This window comes from Staurois parvus, unplaced genomic scaffold (assembly GCF_062004578.1).
Source record: "Staurois parvus isolate SC_StPar_1 unplaced genomic scaffold, SC_StPar_1.0 ptg001133l, whole genome shotgun sequence".
Classification (NCBI taxonomy): domain Eukaryota; kingdom Metazoa; phylum Chordata; class Amphibia; order Anura; family Ranidae; genus Staurois; species Staurois parvus.
The window spans coordinates 4030217-4049474 of NW_028318929.1; the positions used below are offsets into that span (position 1 = coordinate 4030217).

At 43.0% G+C, this 19258-nt stretch overlaps 1 protein-coding gene across 3 annotated transcripts in view; it reads right to left on the bottom strand.

The window, feature by feature from the left end:
• Nucleotides 1–19258, bottom strand: part of LOC149439365 (N-acetyllactosaminide alpha-1,3-galactosyltransferase-like) — a 104728-nt gene that overhangs the window by 12462 nt on the left and 73008 nt on the right. For all 3 annotated transcript variants that reach the window (XM_089659149.1, XM_089659150.1, XM_089659148.1), the window contains 2 exons: nt 19056–19132; nt 2445–2582 (listed from right to left, as the gene is read on the bottom strand). In XM_089659149.1, coding sequence (XP_089515275.1) covers nt 2445–2582; nt 19056–19132 — 215 coding nt within the window. The remainder of the gene's footprint in view (nt 1–2444; nt 2583–19055; nt 19133–19258) is intronic.

Consider the following 19258-nt stretch of genomic DNA (forward strand, 5'->3'; position numbering starts at 1 on the left):
CGGACCACCAGCACAGGGGGCAAAGTTCCGCTGACCACCAGCACAAGGGGCAAAGTTCCACTGACCACCAGCACAAGGGGCAACGTTCTGCTGATCACCAGCACAAAGGGCAAAGTTCTGCTGATCACCAGCACAAGGGTTTAGCAGAGTTTATGGACTCTCGCTTTTATAAGCTTTCTTTTTCCAAAAACATTCCCTCTGCTTGTTTTTCAATGTACACTTGAAAACACTGAATGCTCCTAGATGCCTCATGTATGAGTGTCAAGCATTTTTTCTGTTCATAAGCTCATTACAAAAACGCATTTATGATGATATGGTGTTTTGTTCTGCCTCTAAATGCTCCTCTGCAAATATGCCTGCAAACTGCCTAATGTGCATAGTCACAGGCTAACATCCAGCTGCTCCTACAGGCCGAAGAAAAAAAATAAGCAAATTGCCTCTATAAGCCACATTTTGTATACTCAGTGTGTACCTTTACAGGTCTTGTAAATGTAACTTCATACTCAAACTCCAACTATGGTCAGCTTAAAGGATAAGTTCGCCTTTTGGACAAAAAAAATAAATGCAATCTTTTTTGCAGGTAGAAAAATGTACATTTATTATTTTTGTCTGCAAGAGCCTGGAAAGCATTGCACCAGTGATCAGTAGATGGCTGGTGCCATGCAGGTCTCCTGCAGACCTGTCAGAATATCTGCTTGACGTAGGGGATGTATAGGATGTACGGTCAAGCAGATATTCTGACAGGAAGCTTCAAGGAACTCAGTTCATTGAAAACTACAAACCGACACAAACCGGCACTTGTAGGCACTCATTCACAGAACTCTGTGAATGAGTGACGCGGCCGTGTGGGCAGAGCCCCTCACTGCCATACTGTTTTCAAATCTGACAGATAGTATGGGCAAACTTCTCTCCATATTATTTGTCGGGGGGGCAGCAGGGACGGCTGCGGCTATGGGAACATGTTACATGTTCCACCCAAAAAACAGGTGGAACATGTAACATGTTCCAAAGGTGAACTTAGCAAAAAAAAAAAAAAAGATGCAGCAGGCTAGTCCATTTTACTGAAATTTCATTGCAGCAACTCAGAATGGTCCTCAGTAGTTTGTATGGCCCCCATGTGCTTGTATGCAAGCCAGACAACGTCGGGGCATGCTCCTAATAAGACAATGGATGGTGTCCTAGGGTATTTCCTCCCAGATCTGGACCAGGGCATCACCGAGTTCCTGGACAGTCGGAGGTGCAAGCTGATGGCGTAGGATGGACCAAAACATGATATCCCAGAGGTGTTCTATTGGATTTAGGTCAGGCGAGCATTGAGCAATTCAATGGTAACAATTCCTTTATCCTCCAGGAACTGCCTGCATACTCTTGCCACATGAGGCCGGGCATTTATTGTGCACCAGGAGGAACCCAGGACCCACTGCACCAGCACAGGGTCTGATAATGGGTCCAAGGACTTCATCCTGATACCTAATGACAGTCAGGGTGCCATTGTCTAGCCTGTAGAGGTCTGTGCGTCCCTCCATGGATATGCCTCCCCAGACCATCACTGACACACCACCAAAACAGTCATGCTGAGCGATGTTGTAGGCAGCATAACATTCTCCATTGTTTCTCCAGACCCTTTCACGTTTGTCACATGTGCTCAGGGTGAACCTGCTCTCCTCTGTGAAAAACACAGGGCGCCAGTGGCGGACCTGTCAATTCTGGTGTTCATTGGCAAATGCCAATCAAGCTCTGTGGTGCCAAGCAGTGAGCACAGGGCCCACTAGAGGACGTCAGACCCTCAGGCCACCCTCATGAAGTCTGTTTCTGATTGTTTGGTCAGAGACATTCACACCAGTGGCCTGCTGGAGGTCATTTTGTAGGCTCTGGCAGTGCTCATCCTGTTCCTCCTTGCACAAAGGAGCAGATACCAGTCCTGCTGATGGGTTAAGGACCTTCTACTCACCTGTCTCCTTGAATCTCCTTCATGCTCTTGAGACTGTGCTGGGAGACACAGCAAACCTTCTGGCAATGGCATGTATTGATGTGCCATCCTGGAAGAGTTGGACTGCCTGTGCAACCTCTGTAGGGTCCAGGTATCAGCTCATGCTACCAGTAGTGACACTGACCCTTGCCAAATGGAAAAACTAGTAAAAAACAGTTAGAAAAGATGAGTAGGGAAAAAAATGTCAGTGGCCTCCACCTGTAAAACCATTCCTGTTTGGTGGATCATCTCACTGTTGCCCATCTAGTGCACCTGTTGTTAATTTAATTAACACCAAAGCAGCTGAAACTGATTAACATTCCCCTCTGCTACTTAACTAAACAATCAAAATCCCAGGAGTTTAGTTGACTTAATGCTATACTCTGGTTAAAAAGTGTTCTTTAATTTTTTTGAGCAGTGTAGATTTTAAGAAATAGTGATACAATTGCAGAGATCAAAAGATAAGAACACTCACTGTTTTACAGCAAAGACAGAAAGTCCAACCACAGTCCTTTTTTTCTGATGTAATCGATTTTCCTCCTCAAAGTCGTAGTCTCCTTCCCATATGATAGGAGCTCCCCAAGACGTCATGATGCGCACCTTAGGAAAGCAGCTGAAAAGGACACAAGATGACATAGTGACACAAACAAAATTAGATTACTGTTAACAGAGGTTGATGTAGACACTAGATAAGTTTCCTGATGTATATGAGTGGATCAGACTACGATCTAATGCAAGTTGAGCATGGCCCCTGACATCACCACAGTGCCACACATAAAGGGAAGGAGAAAGCGGATATCCTTGCCAAGTCCCCCTTCCAATGGGAAAAAAGGGAGACACCCCATTCCCAATTTTGAATGCTGCTGTAGGATGACTATAAAGCTGGGAAATCCAGGTCAAAAAACGAGACCCAAAACCCATATGGTGAAGGACAGAGGCCATATAATGCTAGTCCATAGAGTCAAAGGCCTTCGCCATATCTAGTGAAACCACCACCCATGTTCCTGGATTGGAATGATCAACCTGCAAATGGGTAAACAACCTTCTCAAATTAGTATACGTGGACTTATTAGGAATGAACCCAGTTTGGTCAATGTAGTAGTAATAACTTGGGACAACCTTGTGGCAAGGACTTTAGTTAGAATTTTAAGGTCCTGATTAAGCAGTGCGATCAGTCTACAGAACAAGCATTCCAGAAGGTTTTGGCTTCCGGTTTAGGCAACAGGATAACATGCACTTCAGACAAGGAGTCTGGCAATACCCTGTTATCCAATCAATCCTGGTATAAAGATTGTAATCTAGGATCCAAGACTTCAATATAGTGTCTATACCACTCGGCCAGAAAGCCATCCAGACCTGGAGATTTATAAAGTGGGTATGGGAAGGCCAGTAAGTCATTCCTCCAAGGCTTCATTACTATATACTGGAATAGGATTATACAGTATAATGTACTATCATAATTAACAAAGGTGTCAAGTATGGTAACAAGATCAGCAGCCCCCAGGTGTTCTAATACATAGAATATTGGTTTGGACCCATTGATCGGCCACCCACATAGTCTCAGGGTGTTTCCAACACCACAGTTCAGTAATAGATACCGTAGCAGCCCATGCCGACAACTCTAAAGAAGGGGATCTCTGGGGATTAGAGGTGTGTTTTGAGGCATCTAGAATTCCATTAAAATCTCCAGCCAGGAGAAGGTGAATGAATGGAGCCAGCTTAGCCATAAGATCATATAACACTTGTACATTAAATGGTGGAGGGACATATACATTTACCAACATCATTTTAGTGGTAAATAAGTCTGCCACAACAATCAAATACTGAGAGCACCTGGTGGCAAGTACAGAGGACCGCCTTACTGATTACAATAGAGACACCCTGGGAGTAGGTGGAGTATGTGGCATGAAATGCCCTCTGTATCCACAGGAGCCATAAGGCCAGGACCCTGCTGCCGTCCAGATGTGTCTCCTGCAAAAAAAAAACCACAGGAGTTTTAAAAGGTTTCCAACATTGGAAAACCAGAGCTGTCCTGAACTTATCATTCAAGCCTGGACCTGTTCCAGGAGAACAATTTCAGGTTTGTAACCGACATAGTAGTCTTTTTAAACACTTGTAAGAGGCACATAGTGTAGGGCACCAAAAGCAAAATAGAAGACATTTCAAAATATCGCCATGGGGAAAATATGAGGTATTGCATAACCAACAATAGAGATAATTCCCGAAAAAGAAAACTGCACTCCACCCTGCTGCTGTGTAGCAACAAACCTATTAGCAAACAACACAGCTTTCTCTCATAACTAAAACAATTGCCCTGAGAAACATAACCATCAAAATAAGTACAAATAGTTCCTTTAAGCTGTTCTGGCATGCCGAGCTCCAGCTTGAAGAATATAGAACACCCTGATCTCTGGGAACAGGATGAGGGAGGATGTTGGTTTCACCCTATATAACAAGGAGCTAGCCTTCCAGAGCCAAAGACAACACTATTGGCATTGTATCTATGGCAAGGTAAAAATTTCAAAAAGGTGTATAAATCAGGAGTATAGTTCCAATCCAGGTAAATAAGTCAAGGTACTAAACCAGGGAACACAAAGCAGAAATGAACTATTAACTATAAAACACACCCCACAGGAGTTCCAAGGAAGATTTCTGCATGTCCGCACTCACTCATACAATATCTAACTACTCACTGCCCTCCATGGGGGGTATCAAAGAAATTCACCACTCCACGATGAGGGACCTGGAGCCTGCTTGGGTATAGTATACTGTAGGAGATATCTTTCTACTGCAGGCAGCATCTGACATACATGAAGGACTGGCGGTATTTCTGAGTTTCTGCTTTAAAGTCAAGAAAAAGCATCACCCGGGTATTTTCAAAGAGCAATTCCTGTTTACTAGCTTTGGGTAAAATCATATCTCAGTCACGAAAATTCAGGGACCTCACCAGGAAGGGACAGGGTGGATCTCCAGAGGGTTGATTGCCCGTAGGTACCCGATGAGCCTATTCCACCATATATGTGAGAGGCCTGTCAGGCATGTTCAGGAGTTGCTTGAAGAATGATTCCACAAAGACCACGGGGTGTGAGCCCTCTGCTCCCTCAGGCAGGCCCAACATTCATTAAGCTCTGGGGAAAATGAGTGCAATTGTACAGTACATGCAAAGTGCACAGTCTATTTGCCTTTAGTAAATCCACCCCTGTATGCCTATTCTGCCATAAAATCTCTCTCGCTTCAACTAGCAGTTTTTTTAAAGAATTGTACATGGACAGCTTCACATGCGAAGCTTGGTGTACAGCCAGAGTAAGTACCGGGTTCTGGAATGAATGGACTCCTTTGTGCATGTGCGGAGGTTACATTTGTAACACCCTGCAGTAATACTGGTTGCAGGATGTTAAGTGAACACAAGTTGGCAGTGTTCTGCGGTTGAGCAGACTCTACTGAAGGAAAGCCTTGTTGGGCTTGTATGCTTGTAGCAAGACTTTGGTGCTCAGATAATGAGTGAACCGACTGCATTTCCCAGAGAATTTGGCTAAGGGGTGAGAGCATATATATTCAGAAGCCCAGGAACCAGACAGGAAGGAAGTGGGTGGTGAAAGCCAGAGAAGGGGTGTGTGGAGAAGGCTGTGCTGGGCACGGGAGATCCGGTCTGGGCCAGACCACATAGTGGAGAAGTGAGGAGGAATAGCAGACCACTGGCATCGCTGAGAAGCAGGTAGAGAGGATCAGAGTGCTGTCATCTGCATCGTTCTTTAACAGAGGGATCAAGAGAACACGGACCCCCCCTGCTTAAAGACTGATACGCTACTGGGCTACAGATCAGGTGAGAGGGTTCCATACCCAAGTAACACCCTCCTAGGCAGCTAGGGGGAGCTAGACACCCAACAGCGTTTTTTAGGGAAGGGTACGAAAGAGAAGTGATACTATAGGGGAAAGAGAGGAGGCAGACAAATTAATAGACACAACAAAGAAACTAAGGATTTAGAAGGCAAAGGTATCTTTAATCTGAGTAATGGGGAACTTACGAAGGAAGAACTTAATTTATTAGACAAGGGCCTGAAATATGTCCCTGCCAATAAGCTTAACAAATTTCAAGCTTATATCGACATACACAAGTTCGCAAGACAGTTATCACGTAAAAGGTACTTTGCTAGCAACCCTATTACTGCTAATACTACCTCTAATAATTTTGTTCACTGTAATCTCCGCAATGCTTCGACCTTTAACCCCATCCGCATTCTCACTCATACATCAATCTGTTCAAGGGGAAAGTCTCGAAGGAATTGGCTACCATACCATTTAAGCAACCGTAGGACAGTTCAGGCACTAACAAAGCTATAATGTCTCTCCTTCAAAGGAAAGATTTGGTTATCAGACCTGCAGATAAGGGAGGACGGGTAGTTATCCTCAATAAGAACGATTATATTTCAGAGGTACTTAATATTTTAAGTGATAAAACTACTTATTCTCTCTTCCCAAAAGATCCACTTCCAGGTTTTAAGTGCTCTCTTAAACATATTATCAAATTTGGTTTTGAAAATAAGATTTTAAACAAAAAAGAAAAAGCGTTTTTATCTCCAGTTGCACCTAAACTACCTGTATTTTATATTTTACCTAAGATTCACAAAGACCCGATCAAACCTCCAGGCAGACCAATTGTCAGTGACATAGGGTCTTTGTGTTCAAAAATCGGTGAATATATCGATCATTTTCTGCAGCCACTAGTAACACAGACACCTTCTTATCTTCGGGATACAAAACAGGTTTTAAATGTTGTAAAGGATGTCACCTTGTCATCACCTACATATCTTGTCACTGCCGATGTGGCATCCCTCTACACAAACATTAGCCATAAAGATGATATGGAAGCTGCAGATTTTTTTCTTACGCACTATAGCACTTTACCCACAGCACAAAAAGATTTTATTTTACTACCTTAAACTCAATCTTTCAAAAACTGAGCTTGTAATATTTCCTCCCCCCCCGATCCCCCACTCACGACTTTATCATTAAGATCAACAGCACAACCATTGGTCCTTCTCCTCATGCCAGGGTGCTAGGCGTAATCCTAGACTCTGACCTCTCCTTTGGGCCCCACATCCACTCACTGGCTAAATCCTGCCGCCTCGAACCTCCGGAACATTTCCAAAATCCACCCCTTCCTGACCAATGACACCACAAAACAACTTATCAATGCCTTGGTTATATCCCGCCTCGATTACTGCAACTCCCTCCTCACTGGTCTACCGGTACACAGGCTATTCCCCCTTCAGTCTATTATGAATGCTGCTGCTAGGCTCATACACCTTACCAACTGATCAGCGTCTGCTGCCCCTCTCTGCCAATCCCTTCACTGGCTTCCAATAACCCAACGTATAAAATTCAAAATACTAACCACAGCTTACAAAGCCATCCACACCTTGCCCCTAGCTACATCACCAACCTCATCCACAGATATCGGCCAAATCACCACTCCGCTCATCCCATATCTTCCTCTCTAGCTCCCTCATCACCCCCTCCCACGCTCACCTCCAGCACTTCTCCAGAGCCTCTCCCATCCTCTGGAACTCCCTACCACAGCATGTCCGGTCAGCCCCCACCCTGTCTGCCTTTAGGCAATCTTTGAAAACTCACTTCTTCTGGGAAGCCTACCCCACCTCCACCTAAGAACTGTACTTGAATCACCTCCGCCAGATCATGCCCGACAGCTATCACCTTTTGTATCACCTCCCCCTTCCTTTAGATTGTAAGCTCCATGAGCCAGGCCCTCCTATTCCTTCTGTACTGTAATTGCACTGTCTCCCTTATATTGTAAAGTGCTGCGCAAACTGTTGAAACTATATAAATCCTGTATAATAATAATAATTTTAAATCTCCTAGTGTTCGCAATGAACAAACATTACTTCTGGTTCAATAAGGACTACTACTTGCAAATTAAAGGAGTAGCCATGGGGGCCAAATTTGCCCCAAGCCTAGCAAATCTTTTTATGGCTTACTGGGAGGAAGACCTTATTTATGCAAAGGAGTGGCCAGAATTACTATTATATAAAAAGTACATAGACGATATCCTTCTTTTGTGGAACGGAGATGAGCAATCCTTGACTAATTTTTTCAGCACTTAAACTAACAATAATCTTAACATTAGCCTGACTTATACTTTTAGTAAACTAGAGATCAATTTCTTGGACTTTACCTTAATGAACCATAACGAGAAAATCATTACAAAATCTTTTTTTGAAAAAAACAGACCGCAATAGCTATATACCTGTTGATAGCTGCTATGTGGCTAGCGAATATTCCAAAGGGTCAGTTTATGAGAATCCGTAGAAATTGCACTAATGTAGATGATTATCACTCACAAGCTTTGATTCTCAAAAAAAGATTTCTAGAGAAAGGCTATGACGAAATTACTCTAGATAACACTCTGAATGCTCTGGCTAACCTAGATAGAAATGAAATGCTGACTAATATGGTTAGAACAGCACAAACCCGTGTTTGTCCTTTTATTACCACTTATTCAGTGCAGCATAAGGCTGTTAGGGGGATCATCATAAAGAATTGGGCTATTTTTAAAAACAGACTCTATACTTTCTATCTTCGTTTTATCATCTTTGTTTTAGCTCCCTTAAATACGGACACAGATCTAATGGTCACCAAAGTTGATATTTCCACCTGTAATAAAACACAGTTGGCCGGTTTTATTCAATGTTTGTGTCCAGCAGAGTATAATAACTCTGCTGTGACTCCTGATCCATAGCAAAATGGCGCAGACGTGACCGTGCATGCGCACTAGTCGCCCTTCAACAAAATGGCAGCGACACGTGGCGCATGCTCTGTGTCTATATAAATCTACAGCGTTAGTCACGGCAGTGTTGAGGTTTCCCTCTGAGGACGTGTGTGGCACGAAAGGCCTAAGGGAATCAACACACTGTGACATCAAGCCGCTGGAGCTATGTGTTGGTCCGGCAGCACAAACCCGTGTTTGTCCTTTTATTACCACTTATTCAGTGCAGCATAAGGCTGTTAGGGGGATCATCATAAAGAATTGGGCTATTTTTAAAAACAGACTCTATACTTTCTAACATTCTACCTGTGAAACCAGAAATAATCTTCCGTAAGGCTACAGCTATTAGACATCATTTAGCGCCTAATAATGTAGACCCACCCAAAACGGTGTCATTGTTTTCTAATTTAAAAGGTTTCCATCCATGTAACAGATGTGTTATATGTAGTTGTAATAACATCAGAAAACGTAAAATAGAATCATTCACCTCTAATACTTATAATAATAAGAATTTTATCTCCTGTAATAGTAGACATGTGATCTACATGCTTGAATGTCCCTGCAACAAACAATACGTGGGCCGCACAATGAGGTGACACAGAGATCGCCTTCGTGAACATGTCTACAACATCAAACGAGGCTTTAAAGAGCACTCGTTGTCTAAGCATTACAGATTGTACCACAACAGAGACCCCACCTCCCTTAGATATGTGGGGATAGACACTGTCACCCCACACTGGAGAGGTATATACAAAAACGGGCGGTCTCACAATTGGAGACTAAATGGGTTTACGAACTGGGTACTTTTTACCCCATGGGACATAATATAGAGGTTGATTTAAATTGCTTTATAGACAACAGTTAATTTATTAAAGGTTTGAGTATTGGTCTGGTTTTTGAATAACTTACATGAATTTGTTTTTAGGAACATTTTATGTATTTTCACCGATTTTAGTTCTTTAGGATGAATTTTATATTTCTTGTCTATTCTATAATTTTAGTTTATTGTATGGAGCATATTTATGACTTGATGTACTTATTATTATATATTGTTATGTGTTTACTATAGAGGATTTTATGATTGACACAATTCGTTGGATTTATGTGTATCCTATTCTATTTTGTCGGATGCATATTTTATATTCCTATTTGATACAGTACTTTTTACCTGTTATTTACACAGTTTTAATACTTTTTTTAGCGCATATTTTGATATGGATCTTTTACTTACCTTTCAGACACCGGCTTTTTAGACATATTGTGTAGCAATTATACCTTTTACATATATTACTCTTTTTATATAGCGATTTTGATGTATATTTTATCGCTTATACATTATCAAGGGAAGTATAACGATCACTTCCTAACTAATACAATTATATCAATTTGAGAAATAACCATATCCTACTTTACAAAGTTTTATTGCTTCCCCTTTAAATATAATGTAAACATAGATTGTTGGGTTTACATCGGTTTTTATACTTTCCATTTCCAATTTTTCATCTTTGTTTTAGCTCCCTTAAATACGGACACAGATCTAATGGTCACCAAAGTTGATATTTCCACCTGTAATAAAACACAGTTGGCCGGTTTTATTCAATGTTTGTGTCCAGCAGAGTATAATAACTCTGCTGTGACTCCTGATCCATAGCAAAATGGCGCAGACGTGACCGTGCATGCGCACTAGTCGCCCTTCAACAAAATGGCAGCGACACGTGGCGCATGCTCCGTGTCTATATAAATCTACAGCGTTAGTCACGGCAGTGTTGAGGTTTCCCTCTGAGGACGTGTGTGGCACGAAAGGCCTAAGGGAATCAACACACTGTGACATCAAGCCGCTGGAGCTATGTGTTGGTCCGGCGGCCATCTTTGTGAGGGGTCAGTGTACCTGGATTTACTACTGTATCACCATTTTCATTTAATAAAATTATAAGGAAATACTACACCATGGGCACCTTTTTTATGGCTTCTTCATGGAGCCATTAAGTTTCAGAGCCAGTGGAGAGTTCCAGTTTGATCCAGTATCCAGAGGAAGGGAATCCCTGTAAGCAGATGGCTTACCCTATCCATCTTAAAGGGGACCTCTGGATTAGCAGATCTCACCCATTGACCGCTGTGCTGCCCATTCCTTGAAGGATGATCTTCATACACCTACCAGAACTCATACCTTAAGTGCCCTGAGGTGGATATATTAATGCGTATACCCTATGCGCATCTGGTAAGTATTATATACTGTACATTAGACTCTAATTGATAGATAGGGGCTGAGCAGCAGCCCATGTGTGATAGTCAGAGGGGTCAAATTGTGGCCAAGAGCAGAGAGGCTCAGCAGATCAGTTCTCTGAGACTTACCCCTGCACTAGAACTTTGGAGAAAGATTTAGAAGTGGGCAGAGGTAAGGAGTGGCTGATCTGCATTTTTTTTTTTAATTCTTTATTTTGAAGAAATGGCATAACAAATTGTTCAGAAAGAACAATAACAACAAAACAGAACGTGGTATAACACAGTCTATCCCCAGTGTACAGAGGTTTCCCTCAGCTTAGGGCACTCCCAAAAAATATGGAGCAATGAGCCTTCAGGAGTATCTCCAGTACCTCCAGCGTCCTGTACCACCTGGTAAGGAGGTTATATCCCCCATCCTGGTACCTACTAGCCAGGGAGGCCCTGTGGGCAAAATATACAATCCTGTCATTCTGTTTCTGAGAAAAGGTAACATTCAGATCTCTCTCCCATTGCTGTAGAAACGGTAAATCAGGCAGGGCTTCAGATGCTATCAAGGAAGTGTAGAATTGAGAGAGGGAATGCCGTAAGGGATCACCAGACATACAAAGATTTTCAAAGGGAGATAATTCCCTTAGAGTAGTTTTCTCCCTGGTGAGAGAACGTAAGAACGCAACCAATTGTGCTCACCTCAGAAAATCAAGATTTGCCGAGAAGGCCACTGTCAACTCCTGAGATGTCATGAGATGACCATTTCTGGAGAAATGAATCAAGCAGAAACAGCTGTCATGATAGAGTACCTGAAAATGGGGGTCCAAGAGACCAGGCAGGAATCCCATTGTGCCTATAATAGGCATCAAGGGACACAGACCCGGGGAGAAAGTGGTAACTTTAAATATCTGCCTGTGTTTCTCCTATCAGAAGATGTTTTCTGGCAGATAAAGGCAGAGAGGACCAAGGGTGCCAGAGGAGGATTGTTCCAGGTCTACCCAAAACTTCGCTCTGTGTGTCACACACCAGTCCACCACCCTAATGAGATGTGCCGCCCCTCCCCTCACTTTGGGCAAGAAAAGGATACACCTCCGAAGTTGTGCCGACTTACCAACCCAGACAGTGCTAATCGGTAAATTATAAAGGGAAGTATAATAGTTTCGAAATGAAATGGCCATCTCCAATGAGGAGGAAAGCAAGATGTCTCCACTGGACTTTATCTTAGAAATATATGTTTTGGCTCTGACATTCCTAAGGGCGTTAGCTAAGAGTCTACTTGGTTTATTGCCATATTCGTAAAAGGACCGACGCACCTGAGAAAGGTTCACCTTAGACCGATCAGAAAGAAGGGAATTCAAGCTGTCTTAGTGTTTGTAACTGTTCTTCAACCCGCTGGACATGAGATTTTTTATGGATACACTCCAGGGCCTGTAGTTTAGAGAACAGAGATTCCACCTGAGAAGCCAGAGATCTTTTTCTATGGGTACCCACACTTATAAGAACTCCATGGAGAACGCATTTATAAGCCTCCCAGAGACAAAATGGGGAAATCTCTTTGGTGGAATTGGTCCTAAAAAAGGAGTCAAGAGATTCCAAAATTCGCCCTTGATAAGTCAGATCGTGCAATAACAATTAATTCAGCTTCCCATGCCAGGTTCGATGAATCTGCTCACCTATTTCTAGAGTACAATGAGTCTGGGTATGATCCAATATCGTAAAAGAGCCAATGGATGCAGAGGAGACCAATGGAAGCGCATCTTGCATGACAAACACGTAGTCTATTCTGGAATATGCTTTATGATTATGAGAGTAGAATGTATAATCCCTATCATGAGGGTGCATCAACCTCCAACCATCCACCAACTGATGAGCATGTAGGCACTTTCTGGACGCCTGTAATTTAGAATATGAGAGGTGTGAGGCACCCCGTGATGCATCTTGTAGTGAGTCGAAAGCCACATTGCAGTCTTCCCCCAAGATCACTGTCCCTTCACGATCCAACAACGAAAGATAAGACGCTAGGGAGGAGACAGGATCTTCAGTAGGTAATACAGACTAACTAAAGTAACCTTCTGCCCACAAAGCTCTCCCCGTACCAGAAGAAACCGACCAGCATTGTAAGTAACAATGTGGTGTTCCACCCATTGGACATGTTTTGAGATTAGAATCACCAACCCCTTTGACTTAGAGGATGAAGAGGCACTATGATATGTCGTAGGGAAACGGAAATTACCCAACCTTGGAATCTTATCCTTCTGGAAGCGAGTCTCCTGGAGGAAAACAACACATGATTGTTGGCCCCATAATTTGCTCAACAGTTTATGGCGCTTCTCCAGGTTATTCAAACCCTTCACATTATACGACATAAAGATAACTTTGGGCATTGTGAGGGACTACCAGGAGGCGAGGCGGAGGGTGGGAGAGAGAGAGAAAAAGAGAGTAAAGAAAAAAAGTAGAAAAAGAGGGGCAAAGGTAGGAGGTCAGAAAGAAGAATAGGTAGAAAAAGAGAACAAGAAGACTTAAAGAAGAAAAACAAAAGATAAATACAGCAAGCCAGGCACTACTTGTGGGCTGTTCTCGCAATATATAAACCTGGGGTTTTGAATACTCCCCGTACCAAGCCCCCAAATTGGAGAAGCATTTATAGTGGGGAGGTGGTCAACTAGGCCAATATACCAAGATGTACCAGATGGACGGGGGGGGGGGGGGAGGAGTTGAACAAATAAAATACAGAGACAACAAAACATTTCCGATAGCATTGTAAAGTGCCCGGTATAAGAGAAGCTACAAAATCAGGTACTCAAACTAGGTACTCGTGCAGGGACAGCCACAAGGAAGTAAAAAGTACCTGGATCCTTGAAAATCAATTTTCAGCAGCAAGTTGTAAAGGGAGGGGGAGGGGAAGGAGGGTAAGAGGGCGAGGAGGGGAGGGATTAGGGAGAGGGGGAGAGGGGGTGGTGAAGGAAGGGCTATGCTTAGCAAGACAGGAAAAAGGACAAGAAGGGAGGGAAGAGGGAGATTAAAAAAAGAAAGGGGGGGGAGGTTAAAGAAGGGAAAAGGTAAAGGGGCTGGAGGGGGGGGAAAGATAGAAGGGGGATAGAAGAAAAGGAAAGGGAGAACGGGGTTACAGGTCACCAGTGAGTGGCCTAAACTGATCTGCACTTTTGAGGGATCCTGGACAATCCCCAACAGGAGGCTTGGCATGGGGCCAGGATAACCCTTAAAAGTGGGGGAGCCTGCTCAGCAGCAGGAGAGTTCTGGTGGAAGACAGAGAGGAAGTGAGGCTGGAGAGCAGGAGCCTGGATGGGGGCCCAATTGGAGAGGGGCTCACCTAGAGGCAGGGGAGCTGGGAAGAAGGAAAGCTCACAACTTCCCCCCCACCCGTGTGAGGACCACTTGTGCAGCAGTGAAGGAATGGCCCAGCTACAAGGCCTGGTAGCAGCCACCAACCTACCAGCAACACAGAAGGACTAAGTGAGTAAACCTGCACACCCTCGGCTAGTAAGGGGAAAGAGGCACTCAGGTGGGAAACTGGATTAGCTTTTTGCCCTGGACTGTTCACTTTGCAGTGCCTGCAGTACAGCTGGATGAGGAAAGGGTTCTTCTGGGGTCTGAGGTGGTAAAACAGGAGATGCTGGCTAGTGCTCCAAAAAAAGACACTTTGCTGTAAAGACTTTTACATAGTTCCTAAGGTGTTTGTCCTCATATGCCATTATCCTTGGGCAATCCATACACCCCTTACCCCATCCAAGTTCAATTCCTCTAATAAAACTAATAAATAATAATAAAACAAAGCTCCTGAATGCAAGCCTGTGTGAAGGAAATGCATGTTGCTTGATTGTGTAGGACTATAGGGGGACCCAAACTTCAGCAACTCCTAAGGGGATAGAGCTACACCCAGATCATCAAAATTTACAAGTGATAGTGCTGAATTCAGTTGCCTTCTTTTCAGTTCAATACACTTTATTTCACAGTCATTTACACTAAGGCCTAAATTATCCAGCCTATTCTGCATTGCAGCCTCCTGATTAGTGCCTTAACACTCAGGAACTGGAGGGCTCTGATACATTATATGCACCCTGCAGACAGAACATTAGTCTCTCTTCTCCAGTCTCTTCTAACCCCAAAGGGCCTTTCTCGTCACACTAGCTCACTACCCTTTATGAGGGGTTTAATTCTCTTGAAGTTTGTTTCCGCCTTTCTACAATCTTGGTAATTTTAAACTTCATTCTTTGTGCTAAAGAGATATCACCTAAATTCAACATCACTCAAAAGGAGGAGTTCTCTTTTCTCTGAGATTACACTAAATTGAAACCCAGTCATCAGTGACTGAGAGCTCAAATGTGAGTCAGCCTGACAGTTTTGATAGTTCCTTTCAGCTCACTTGGGGAGAAACATCTCAGAAGCTGGGAGTGATGTTTAAATTCTTCTCCTGCAAGGCATTTGTGAGTTATGACTGTCATCTACCCTCCACACCTTTAGGCGCACCCTGAAAACCCATCTACATAGTGACTTTTACGACAAACACTTGAAAGATATACCTCTACAGAAACTAGAAGAGCTAGAGATATGGGGATATGCATTGAGAAAAGGCTGACAAAGACATCTTTATGAATTTAGCTCTTTGTGAACTACAGTAAGGCCAGACGAACACCTAACCACTGAAGTATGGTGCATTAAAGCAGTATTCAACACAAAGCCAAAAACGTAATACACTGCTCAAAAAAATTAAATGAACACTTTTTAACTGGAGTATAACATCAAGTCAACTAAACTCCTGGGATATTGATCTGATCAGTTAAGTAGCAGAGGGGGTTGTTAATCAGTTTCAGCTGCTTTGGTCTTAATGAAATTAACAACAGGTGCACTAGATGAGCAATAATGAGATGACCCCCAAAACAGGAATGGTTTTACAGGTGGAGGCCACTGACATTTTTGTCCCTACTCATCTTTTCTGACTGTTTTTCACTAGTTTTGGATTTGGCTAGGGTCAGTGTCACTACTGGTAGCATGAGGCGATACCTGGACCCTACAAGAGTTGCACAGGTAGTCCAACTCCTCCAGGATGGCACACTAATGTGTGCCATTGCCATAAGGTTTGCGGTGTCTCTCAATACAGTCTCAAAAGCATGGAGGAGATTCCATGAGACAGGAATTTACTCTAGGAGAGCTGGACAGGGCCGTAGAAGGTCCTTAACCCATCAGCAGAACCGGTATCTGCTCCTTTGTGCAAGGAGGAACAGGATGAGCACTTCCAGAGTCCTACAAAATGACCTCCAGCAGGCCACTGGTGTGAAGGTCTCTGTCTAAACAATTAGAAACAGTCTTCATGAGGGTGGCCTGAGGGCCCGACGTCCTCTAGTGGGCCCTGTGATCACTGCCCGGCACCATAGAGCTCAATTGGCATTTGCCATTGAATACCAGAATTGGCTGGTCCGCCACTGGCACCCTGAGCTTTTCACAGATGAGAGCAGGTTCACCCTGAGCACATGTGACAGACGTGAAAGGGTCTGGAGAAGCCATGGAGAACATTATGCTGCTTGTAACATCGTTCAGCGTGACGGTTTTGGTGGTGGGTTAGTGATGGTCTGGGGAGGCATATCCATGGATGGACACACAGACCTCTACACGCTAGACAATGACACCCTGACTGCCATTAGGCATTGGGATGAAATTCTTGGACCCATTGTCAGACCCTACGCTGGTGCAGTGGGTCCTGGGTTCCTCCTGGTGCACGACAATGCCCAACCTCATGTGGTGAGAGTATGCAGGCAATTCCTGGAGGATGAAGGAATTGATACCATTGAATGGCCCCCATGCTCGCTTGACCTAAATTCAATAGAATACTTCTGGGATATCATGTTTCGGTCCATCCAGGCAGGTTGCACCTCAGACTGTCCAGGAGCTCAGTTACAGCAGTTTTTTATCTTTTGGGGTAAAGGTTTTACATAGTTAAATAAAATCCGATAATTTTAACCGTCTCTGCCAGTGGAAAATTAATTGTCTCATCCATGTAAACAGATACATTCTGCTGGACTTCAGCTTTTGAAAAATAACAGACTGGATCACAGATACAAATAGAAGCAAAAAAGCTTAAAAAAGAAAACTAATGCAGCCATCACATATAAGACCTTGTAATGGCAATATAATAAATGTTTGTTTTTGGCTTTAATACCACTTTAAGATGAAAATATTTTTCACATATTAATGTGCGCCGTGTTTGGCCTTTTCAAAATAAATGGGCTAGCACACCCATCAGTGACCCATAAATTGGACCTGCTTTTTTTGCCAGCGCATGCACTGCAATGTTTGCAAGGTGCATTGGGGTGCCATTCAAAGTGAATGGTACTGCAGTGTATTGATGCAAGTAGAATGTGGTGCCTCATGTTGTGCAAACAGGTGATGGAATATGCATGTTCCTACAAAGAAATAAGGTCTTCTATTGGATGAACGGGATATATATTACTTTTTTGGTTATAGGTTTAACCACTTGACCTCCAGAAGATTGACCCCCCCCCCCCCCTCCTTCATGGCCAGGCCATTTTTTTGCTATACAATGCTGCGCTACTATACCTGTCATTTGCACAGTCATGAAATGCTTTACACAAATTAAATTTATATTATTTTTTTCACAAAGAGCTTTATTTTGGTAGTATTTTACCACCACTGGGTTTTTTATTTTTATAAATGAAAAATATTGAAAATTTTAAGAAAAAAAATGTTTTTACTTTTTAAAATTTCTTCACAAATTCAGGCCAAAATGTATTTTGCTACATGTCTTTGGTTAAAAAAAATCCCAGTAAGTGTATATTAACTGGTTTGCATGAAACTGATAGTGCCTACGATTGACTGTATATTTACTGGAATTTTTTTTTCACATTAGTAATGGCGGCGATCAGCGATTTATAGTGGGATTGTTATGGTGCAGCTGGCACCACTAACTGACCCTGACATCACCAGTGACACTAATACAGTGATCAATGCTAATAAAATGAGCTGACAGTGTACTAATGACACTCTGTAGGAAGGGGTTAACATCTGGGGCAATCAAAGGGTTAACTGTGTGCCTAAAAGTGTTAAGGTGTTAACTGTGTGGTGCGTTTACTAAGCAATGTGTCAGTTTTTATCCCCTGCTTTGCAGGGAGACAAAAGCGGAACATCACCGCTGTCAGTAGTTTACCAATACAGATCTGTCTCTGACATCCGCTCCGCTGATCACTGATTCCCGGCCATGAATCATTGACGGGAACCCACTGATTGGCATGTGCTGTCGTGAATGACAGCACAGCTGGGTCAGTGGGCACGTGCGACCTCCTACCTGGAAATCATAGATCATGTATATACGTAATCCTGCACAGAGCTGGTCTTAAAGTGGTTAATACCGCTTTAAAAATATATGCCCATCTGAAAGTTTTAATTTTATTTTCGGAGAGAGTGGGCAAATGTTTTTACTGTTATCTGGAGAGATTTTCCCACACGTTCTGTCCCAGTGACAACAGCGTCACCAGAGAGGAAGTGTGGGGAAATCGCCAAATACAACAAAGAAAAGGGGTAGCAGACACCGAACTGTCGGTAAGATGGATGCATCTGGTAGAAGCATTCATGATGGACTGAACAAGGGATAGAATATGTAAAAGGTAGGCCAAGGAGATAATTGCACTGCTCGGGGTGAGAGATAATGGGGGAGTGAATTAGTAACCTTGTGGTGTCGTTGGTTAAGGGGCATATCTTGGAGATTTTACTATGGTTGAGGTAGCAAGGTTTGTAAAGTGATTGGTTGTGGATGTGAGGCCAATATTACATCTAGCACCCTGGCATGTAGGTAGACACTGATAGTTGTACCATTCCTCTCTATGAAGAAATCAGGAAGGGGCACGGGGGAACAAAATAATATAAGCTAAGTTTTGGAAAGACTGAGTTTGAGAACAAATTTGTTTGATTATCTGAATCATACATGTGACATATATGCAAAAAAAAGAAAAATCAAGAAAGGGAAAATACTTTTTTACAACACTGTATTTAGAAGTTCCCTCTTTATCTTTGAAGATGGAAAAACCCTTTAAAGAACAAAAGACACATTTTTATACTCACATCAGAGACTTTACATAAAAGAAGTAAGTCACAGATAGACAAAGTAGGATGCATAGGAAGATCTTCCTTCTGTTAACCTTTAAAAAGAAACAGAAATTTCACATCAGGCTTTTTGCTGTGATCAATCAACTCCAGAACATTTATAACATAAGCCAACATGTTCCAGTGGACACCAGAGCTTAAAACCCAACTCCAGCCCAAAC